Genomic DNA, 10,001 nt, shown 5'->3' with positions numbered 1-10,001 from the left:
GTCCTGCTTGCAAGGACATCTGTTTCCTTGGACTTTCCATTTCCCCACTGCTGGCTGGAAGTGGGGGCAAGGGAAGCAAGCACAAAAACACGGAGCTACACTGCTGGCCTGGGTCTCTAAGGGGAGACACAAACCCGTTGTCTCTAAGCCACTGTACTGGTCGGTCTCTGTTGTAGAAATGTAACTTCTTCCCTTCTATTAAAGAAAATAAGGGAGGCAGGCAGGAAAGAAGAGGCAATGGAAAAGATAAATAGTGCATTAATAAGCCATCAGAGTCTGTAGTATAGAAACGTACTTCATTATACAAGGGATGAGAGAGAAATCAGCCTTAGTAATTAGGGCTTTGCTGTTCACTTAATGAGAAGAGAAAATATTTAACAAACTCTCTGCATAAACAAATATTATTTTGGCAAAAAGCAAACAAAATAATGTTAAATGTATAAAAACGAGAAGGTCTGGATAACAAATGAAAAATATTAAGACAAACTGCCAACAACTTGCTGGATCCTAAGAAAACAAGAATATTAAAAATTCCTTAGGTGCTATTTTTAAATAGCCAGGAAACCTGGTTTAAAAATATTAACCATTCTTTTCTAAAATATAACAGTAAATAATAGATATACAAAGAAATGAGTCGTATAGTCTTTTCAGGAGGAAACATGCACGGTCAACTTATTAAAGCCTAGGGTTACGGGTTTCATCTAATCAAATTAATAAAAGCTGGTCCACCAAGAGGAAGACCAGACTAATGAGAGATCGCAATGGCTAGAAGCTGCAGGGAAAGCCTTAATGAGAAGAACGGGCCTCAGTGCTGGGCGTGACTGGTTCAGGTCGACCCATATGACAGATTAAATATTAACGAGACAAAACCAGCTGGCAGCCCACCTTTCCTTTACAGGTTAATGAATCCCACAGCTTTGTGAACATCATCAGTCTTAACACTAAACACAAGTCACCCACATGTCTTGAGATGTGATGCTTGCCAAGGGAGACAATAATGATTTGAAGATGCTGGACTATCTTCGAGAAGAGAATGGTCTGTCTCCCAGCGAGTCACCAAGAAAAAGCAGAGCTTCAATTTGGGACCTCCAATCACAAGAGTATCTTTAAAAAAACATGAATCTTCATGAAGTTACTTTAGCTTCCCAAATAAGAGTGTCCTTAATAAACCTTCGAGTTCTGACTATTCCTAGTCTTGAGTCCGCAGTAACTCAGAAGTGTGGACTAGGTTCTAGTGCAGTGCGAGTCCACAACCAAATCTATCTGCAAATTCAAAAGTGCATGTTTAAACTTCCTCTGCAAATGTGTGGACTTTGCTTATAAAACCCACACAAACGATCCCAAAGCTTTGATAAAAACAACAAAGAAGGAAAAGGAAAACCACTTATTGGTACTAAAGCCTTTACTGTAATAAACCAAATATATTTACAATTTATACAAATGTTTAACCTTCAACAAAAATACAAAAAAACATTTCACAAGATGCAAAACCAGGAAACAAGTTCATTGGAGACACCACTGCCCTACCAAGCACAGAACGTGAGGGGGACTGCAAGGAACAGGAAGGTAATCTTGGCAGATCACACAGACAGGAAAGAACAGGCTCTGCCTCACCCCTCGGCCCCTCTGTCCACTCTGCCTCGGTGCTCCGTTTGGTCTAGGTAGATAGGTGACCTTCAGCTGATGGGACTCGTCGCCTCCTCTTTGTAGACTCAAAGTAGTTTTGTGTCAAGGTTTGGAAACAGGTTTTCATGTTTGGTTTTTTTTTTTCCTTTTAAAGTTACAATTTTTCTATTTCTACAGATTCAAAACATTTTGGCCCGATTCAACTATAAACGTTAAACCACATCATGCTTTCAGTAGATGACTTCATAGACCGTAGCCTTCTTGTCCCCTGAGCCAGTGACTATGTACTTATCATCCACAGAGATGTCACAGCTGAGCACAGACGAGGACTCTTTGGACTGGAAGAGAAAACAATGGGCGCAGGTTTAATGTGAACGGAGATGCTCAGGGGCCCTGCTCCTTCCGGAGGCACCTCCACTTCTGGAGTCATGGTGAATGCCCCGATCAAACGGTCATTCTAGGGAAGGACACTGACTTACCTGGAATATACTGGCTCCATAGGGGGTCCGCCAAGCATTGAGGAGGTTGTCTTTGCCAGTACTCACAAACCATTTACCTAGAGTTAGCAAAGGAACATGGAGGTGAACAAGATTAAAATTCCTCCTATACTGTAAGCAACCTGGCAACCTGGACTTCATCATACTCAGCGCATTTCTTTTCTTTTCTTTTTTTTTTTTTAAAGATTTTATTTACTCATTTGAGAGAGAGACAGAGACAGAGAGAGCACAAGCAGGTGGAGAGGGAGAGGGAGAGGGAGAACCAGGCTCCCTGCTGAGCTGGGCGCCCGACATGGGGCTCGATCCCAGGACCTGGAGATCATGACCTGAGCCGAAGGCAGACGCTCAACCATCTGAGCCACCCAGGCGCCCCCAGAGCATTTCTAATCATGAACTATCATGGCCAAGAGCTTGGGCTAGGATGGGAGTAGAGAGAGCAGGTTTTAAATCAGGGCTCCACTGTGAACCATCTGTGGTCTTGGGTTTTGTTTAAGCAGTGGCAGGGACCGTGTCAGCCCCACGAGCCACCGTATACACTTCGGACAGCATCACACCAGCACACAGCGGGTCCTCAAATAGTGAATCGATGAAGCTGCTGTCCTCTTAGCCTGTTTCCTCATGATGAAATAAGACTAGGAAGGATTACATGATGAACTTAAGTAAAATGCCAGACATGAACTATGGGACACAGAATGTGCTCAGTGACTAACAGCTACTCATCCCTCCATCCGTCCCGAGAATAAGTATTTGACTCCACGTGAACTTCCTCTCTCTTCGTCTTCACCGCAGAGTGTAACAGTGTGGGGCAAGCTGAGTCCTATCCTGCTCAGTCCGTAAGGATTTAAAATGTGGCTGCCCCAAGCTTCTATAAATCCTGTCCCCCTTCAGAATGGTAACTAATTGCCTTCCACCTCTGCCCCAGACTAACCTGCTAAAAAAAACAAAAACAAAAACAAAAACCTGTATCAAAACCTTGTATTAGGCAACTGCATCCCCTGCTGACTTTTCTCACATTAGGAAAACAGGCTGAAACGGACATCACTATGCTCTGAGGGACATACTAAGACAATAGAATTACTGCATCCAGCTGCTCAGAGAACGTTTTTTCCAGACAGGATCTCTACTGTATTTTTTTTTTTTTTGGAAGTATTTTCCATTGAGGCCATTGGCGCCCTCCAGTTTCCTTTCAGCTCCACTCACCACAATAAGCAAATTTTAGAGATAGCACGCAGCTCTCATGGAGGTGCAGCTGGTACTTGTCAGGCTTATTTACGTGAAGAACTTCCACATTGCTACTCTCCATGCCCACAGCCAGCCACTCCCCGGTCGGGCAGTATCCGAGGGAGAATATCTGTAAGAAGCAGGAGAGGCTCGCCAGTGATTTTGCCCAATAAACTGAGAAGTGAAATGACAACAAGAAACGGGGGTAAAACAGCAAGAAGAGGGGGATGTCATCAGCAAACTCCACACTGCAGTAGAGTCCACAGGACATGACACCCAATGCAGACCAGCCGAGTGTTGAACACCTCTATGGAAACAATCAGAAAGTCTGGAATATGTACATCACATGTGACGACATTATCTTAATAATTTTTTAAGTTTACTTCTTTAAGTCATCTCTACCCCCAATGTGGGCCTCGAACTCATGACCCCGAGATCAAGAGCTGCGTGTTCTACTGACTGAGCCAGCCAGGTGCCCTAAGAAATTATTCTTCATAATAACGACATCTGTGTGTATGTGTTTTATTGTGGGCTTTGTCTTTTGCAGATACTAACTGAGATGCTTGTGATGAAATGATACGATTTACTTAAAAGAATCCAGTGTTCGGGGGCAGGGATGATACAGGGGACAAGCTGTGGGTTCGCAACCGCAAAGCTGGGTGACGGGCAAGTGGGGTTTAGTGGACACTCCTCTGTACGTCCATATATGCTAAGACATTCTCTGCACTCGTGTGTATTTGAAATTTTCCGTAAGAATTTTTTTTTTTTTTTTTTTAAAGACAGACCTTGAAAACAGTACCCTAACTCGTACTGGGAAAAGGGCTGGACTGAGGAAGACTATAAAGAACCCCACAGGAGATTAACGGGGACATGAAATTGAGTAATATGCACAGCTGTACACAAGGAATGATCAAAAGGACAATTCCACCCACAGAAGACACTTAAAATGGCACCGTCTTTCCCAAAACAAGTCTGGATTCAGAGGCTCCACGTCTCACTGAGCTCCACAGCCCACAGAGTGGCCGTTTCATACCATTTCTAACCTCCATCAGTCGAGTCAGCCACGAGTCCATTCTCCCAGGGATGAATAATAAAATGGGCTTCCGCGGAGATGCCGCCCCAATTTTTTAAGCTCCCCGATGCAAGGGAAATGAATTAACTGTCAGAGCTGTTGTGATTTTTCTCGACTCCTCATGGTAACTCTGCCTGTTTTTCAAGCTCTCTTTATATGTGAATCAACTAATCATCTCTCACCCCCACACTGGACGGTGGGAATGTGTTACAAAAGGTCAGACTGTCGGTTCTTTACTGAATGAGTTCCTTCGGTGAACTCGTACATACATGAAACTAACAGGTCTTAACCGACAGGGTTTTAGAAGCCACTCTAAGCATTTCGGGGACATTGCTTGTGTGTCCGTGGGGGTTTCTGTTTGTTTTAAATCGGTGTCTCAAAGTTAAGGCTGGTCTGTCTTGTTCTTACTACAGTGGGGTGTGAGGGAGGGAGAAGGACACCACACACGGACCACGTCGGACTCCTGGGTGGGGGTGGGGAGCCCGTCACCTGTGAGGTGAAGTCGTGCTGCTGCAGCTGCCGCCCCTCGCGCAGGTCCCAGGACCTGACCGTGTTGTCCAGGCCGCCCGTCCAGAGCTTGGTGCCGTCGTTAGAAATGTCAATACAGCTGGCCCCGTCTGTGTGGCCCTGGAATTGCCTGATAAAACAAACCAGATTGAATACTGATTTCCTGCCAGAGCTCAAGGTAAACACTGTTGTGTTGTTGGTTTTGGACTCGGTGTGTGTGTGTCATCTCTTCAGAGTGCCGATGTGCAACATCACACTAACCCTCCCCTGAGCAGGAGGCAGCACCTGCAGATTTTCCTTAGCTTTTTTCGAGGTCCAAGTACTAAAGACGTGGAATGCCATTTTAGGTCATCACACGGGAGAACTTAAATACGCTCTTATGGCTCTTCTTACAAATCCGTCTGGAAGGGAAAATTCCTCCCAGGTCTGGAAAAGTGTTTGAGTGTTAAAGAAAAAAAAAAAAAAAAAAAGGACAAACACACGGACTCCCGAGTGTATTCGGTAAAGAAAGATGTAGGCCTGCATCACTACATTACGAGCTCGGGGTCCAGAAGCACTTACTTTTTCACAGCAATGCCCTTCATGACAACAAAGCATGAGCTCACATAGTTACTCAACCTTGCTTTCTGTATTAGAAAGAGCCCTGCATTAGGAAATCTGGACTCCCAGAGACAAAGGGTCATGCTGGCCTCCTGACTCAGGGGCCAGCATGAGACAAAGCTAATTGATAACCTGACCCACGGGCACCTCAGCAGGGACTCTGCTTTGAAGCTGAGTGCAAGGTTGTTCTCTTAAAGGGAAGTCTTGTGCTTCCGTCAAAAAACACTACCAAGAACAATCACCCAACAGGGATATGCAGAGCCAAAGGGTGGGGGGGGTGTGCTGGGGGAGAGGCCACGGTGAGCCACCGTGGGGTTGGTGATCTGTGGATCCGGACCCGGTTTTGCATGCAAGAGGGAGCCAGCGGGGACGTGACCAGAACAGGCCCAATCACTACGGTGAACCAGGTGGGATGCATCAGAGTGGCTTGGGAATTTCAACACCCAAAGTTTCTATGTCTGTCCTTCCTCTAGGTTCCCCTCACCTCACTGTTCCCACTTATATATAAACTGAGCTTAGAATTTAAAGAGTGTGGAAGACAAGACAAAAGCACCAGTTGCCACGAATTCTGAGACAAGATAAGAATGATCACTTCAAAAACCGTGCCCCCAAAAGCTGTTCTGAAGGAACAGCTTAGTCCTCTCTCCGTGCACACCCGACCGTCCCCACCCTGTCCCATGCGTATGTACCCCAACCAGCCCCACTTTCCTCCAAGACCCCCACAGGTCATGCAGGACCACTGAAGTCCCAGATACATCTTCTGAAAGTTCTGCTATTCCTCCCCTCAAACTGCTCTGGAAACCCAAAGACCAATCTGCATTTCACCCTCTGCCTTCTCTAGAACTCAGGAAATACTTTTACTCCTTGACTACAAACGCCTTTCTCCACGGACCTCAGGCGCCTAGTGGGTGCTCCTCCAACCCTCCGCCCACAAATCTTGGTGCTACTCTCAGGCTCCCAGAAGGCAGCTTCAGACCGTGCTGGGTCTCGGCAGACACTAAGAGACTCAGCGGACTCCAGGCCACCCTCTCACACAGAGTAGCCATTAGACTCATGTGGCCAACTCAAACCGAGCAAGACATCCATAAAGCATGACCCCATTATATCCAGCAGGTGTTTACTCCCGGGGGCCGACACAGAGCAGGGGTTCAGAGCACAGACATGAGAACAGCATGCCTGCACCCCATCTTCTCTCCCCCACACCCGACTGTGTGAGCCAGGCAAGCAGACTTAACCTTTCTGTGCCTCAGGTTCCTTGCCTGGAAAATTGGGATAATAGCAGTGCAGATGTTATAAGGATTAAATGGATTACTATTTGAAAAGCCTTAGCATTAAAAGTTTGAAAGTGCTATTTATTGAGTTTTTAAAGAAGAAATCAAAAAAATAAAACAGCAAACACTAGCTAGGCTAAAAATTTGAAGGGGCTGTCAGCTCCAGCTACGTGTGTCCATTCTACTCATTCTGAGCTGCCCAGCGCATGGCAAGAGAAAAATAACAGCCACAACGTCACTTACACGCAGGAACAGAGCGCGGCTCGGTGACACCGGATTCCTATGGAGGAGGTTTGGAGGGAGACTAAGCTGCTATCATGACTTCTAAAGTCCATCCCTTCGCTCTGGCACATGGACCCAAAGCATCAGAGGAGCCCTGCTAAATAATCCACCAGTCCAACACCATGCCATAAACAAAGAGCATTTCTGAGCAAAGAGAAAATATGGAACAAAAAAGCGGAACACATGCCAGGTTTACCTGGAATGTCTAACTAGTGCTTCCCTTTGTAAAGACTTTTCTGTAACATCTCTGGTGTGAACCCGGACTTCAGTGGAGGGAAGGAGCTGGCCAGACCCAAGGAGAGACGCAGAGGTGGCAGGATTGCAGCTGTCACCACAGTTAAGAGGACAGATTCCTGGGTGGAATGACCCCTGGACAGCACTGCTTTAGTAATTGAGAAACATGTATATTTTAAAATCATTTTGTGGGTGAAGTTCATGGAATCTCTCTCTCTCTCTTTTTTTAATATTTATTTATTTGACAGAGAGAGAGTGCGTGCTCCCAAGCAGGGTGAGCAGCAGGTACAGGCAGAGGGAGAAGCAGACTCCCCAGTGAGCAGGGAGCCCACCATGGGGGCTCAATCCTAGGACCTGGGATCATGACCTGAGCCGAAAGCAGATGCTTAGCCAGCTGAGCCACCCAGGAGCCTGTGGAATCTACTCTTCTGATGTCCTTTTGTTAATTTTCTGTTATCCTTTATCACTTGGCTCCTGTTTGCACAAACAAGGTTCTAGCCAAAGCCAAAAACACCTAGTATTAAGGACCCTCTGTACCGCCATGTAATCCGTGGTATGTATGCTGCCCCTTGGCAAAAGTCAGGAATATTTTTTGAACAAGTCTGGCATCTGTAAGTGGCTGAAGAATGGGGATGTTGGGGAGGTAAACAGAAAGTGTGGGGACACCGAGCATGGCAGCAAGGCTGTGAGCTCCCCAGAGGGCACTGTCACAGTTTTGTCTTCACACTCCCAACACCTAGAGCTCCAAGCCAGCACACAGGAGGCTCTTCACATGGGCTGACAGCCTGGGTGCAGCCCGAGAAGCAGAGGGGACAGGAGGCCTTCAGGCCCAGGTACCCAAGGAGGGAACCCCCACCCCAGAAAACCACATCTGCTCACCTCACCAGCGTCTGGTTGTGCAGGTCCCAGACGGCGATGTTACCGTCACTGCAGCACGAGAAGCAGACCTTGGAGTCGGGGCTGATGGCCAGGGCGTAGCAGGCGGGGGCCGAGGACGTCAGCTCTGCCTTGATGCGTGGGGTCGGAGCCGCCAGGTCCCAGATGGACAGAGTACTGGCCTCTCCTCCCACAATGAGGGTACAACCATCAGGGAGCAATTTGCAGGAACGGATGTAGTTATCCCTGTTCTGTGAAATAAACATAATTCAATTGCTACGATGCATGACCAAGCAGAAACAATACCATACTCTCTCACTGCGATCTCGGTTTTTGACTTGAAACAGTGGTATATCGTGGACACCAGCAAAGCAAGAGATCTGTAGCGAAGACTGGGATCCAACTGTAACTTTCCCCTTGGAAATAGTCAACAAAACAAACAGAGCCCCGCTTGGGCACGTGCAAACACTTCGATGGAACTTTTCCTGACATCCAGTTTCCGGATGAGTAGAGAGAACCCAGGTGATCAGTGGATGCGAGGAAGGTGCACAAGTACTTCTCTGTGAAGAAACCACTTTTCAAAGCTAGTTTACACATCTCTGACCTCATTACCCCTCCCTTATTTACTGTTTGGAAAGTGCAGACCTGCTGCCCATGTTCTGGTTTTCACTACTCTTAAATCTCTACCTAAGGCTTGTGCTGACTCTTCATTAGCCACGTGGATCCTTATCAGGACTTTAACGGAGCTGCTCCCTTGAGGGGGAACACGGCTGCTGCCATGTTCAATCCTCTCAGTCCAAAGACACTGGTAAAAGAGGGCACCTATCAAAACCAGCACATACTAAAAAAGGAAGGTGGGAGGGGCACCTTGGTGGCTCAGTCAGTTAAGTGTCCGACTCTTGATTTCTGCTCAGGTCGTGAGATCAGGGTCCTGGGATCGAGCCCTGCATCAGGCCCCGTGCTGGGTGTGGAGCCTGCTGAAGATGTTCTCTCTCCCCTTCCCTCACCCTCTGCCCCTACCTCCACCTCTTAAAAAAAAAAAAAAAAGAAGGAAGGTGGGATCTAAAATGACCCTCCCTTCCCTGAAAAAAATAACTGCTATCCTTCAACCCAAATAGATAGCACTGAAGTTTTCGCTATGCTTTGACCATGGGCTATTATCACAAAATACTCCTACAAGTAAAGAATGTCAGCCTATGCTGGAACATGTTGAAATTTCATTAATGGAGATTTTTTTAAGTTATCTGATTAAAAAGTAAATCAATAACTACTCAAAAAAAGGCTTTTGTATCTCAAAAACACTGCTGTTCTTTTTGAAACCTCTGGCTCCGGAATCCTCGGTGGCGGCTAGGCAGGCGGTGGGTAAGCCGCACCACCCACCACGGCAAAGTGCAGGCAGGCCCCGTATCAGGGGCAGGGTGGCCCTGATTCTGCTTAAGGCCAGTGGTATGTGGGCTGTAAATTCCGGGGTCACAGTTTATAGAGATCGGAACATGTCCCAACACGTTCTATGATCCTGAAAAATGCAAACCGGTATTCTCCTACTCCGGGAGCCCGGGATTAGGGTGCTCCGGGAAAGCGTTCTCACCATTCCTGTTCCGTTGGCGGCCGCCCCGTGTTCTTGCAGTGTGATCCATTAACCTTCCCTGAAGTCAAGGTAATAAAACCCAGCCAGCCCTCCCAGGTTCTCCCTGAAAACACAGACCCTGTTCAGAATACTTTTTTATGCCACATTATCAAATGTTTACTATTCAATATTTATCCGAAGGCTGCAGGGAAATTAAAAGTTGAGTGGATTGCAGGGCTCAGAGTCCA

The 10,001-nt window shown here is 46.8% G+C and overlaps 1 protein-coding gene across 4 annotated transcripts in view; it reads right to left on the bottom strand.

Moving 5' to 3' along the window:
* Positions 1–1,384: 1,384 nt before the first annotated feature.
* Positions 1,385–10,001, bottom strand: part of TLE1 (TLE family member 1, transcriptional corepressor) — an 84,890-nt gene continuing 76,273 nt past the window's right edge. For all 4 annotated transcript variants that reach the window (XM_040620211.1, XM_040620210.1, XM_040620212.1 and 1 more), the window contains 5 exons: positions 8,190–8,437; positions 4,906–5,053; positions 3,324–3,474; positions 2,106–2,182; positions 1,385–1,964 (listed from right to left, as the gene is read on the bottom strand). In XM_040620211.1, the coding sequence (XP_040476145.1) occupies positions 1,857–1,964; positions 2,106–2,182; positions 3,324–3,474; positions 4,906–5,053; positions 8,190–8,437 (732 nt within the window). In that variant the 3' untranslated portion in view covers positions 1,385–1,856. The remainder of the gene's footprint in view (positions 1,965–2,105; positions 2,183–3,323; positions 3,475–4,905; positions 5,054–8,189; positions 8,438–10,001) is intronic.

This window comes from Ursus maritimus, unplaced genomic scaffold (assembly GCF_017311325.1).
Source record: "Ursus maritimus isolate PB19 unplaced genomic scaffold, ASM1731132v1 scaffold_34, whole genome shotgun sequence".
Classification (NCBI taxonomy): Eukaryota; Metazoa; Chordata; class Mammalia; order Carnivora; family Ursidae; genus Ursus; species Ursus maritimus.
Note: the sequence above shows the minus strand (reverse complement) of the source record. Positions and strands in the feature narration are given on the sequence as shown.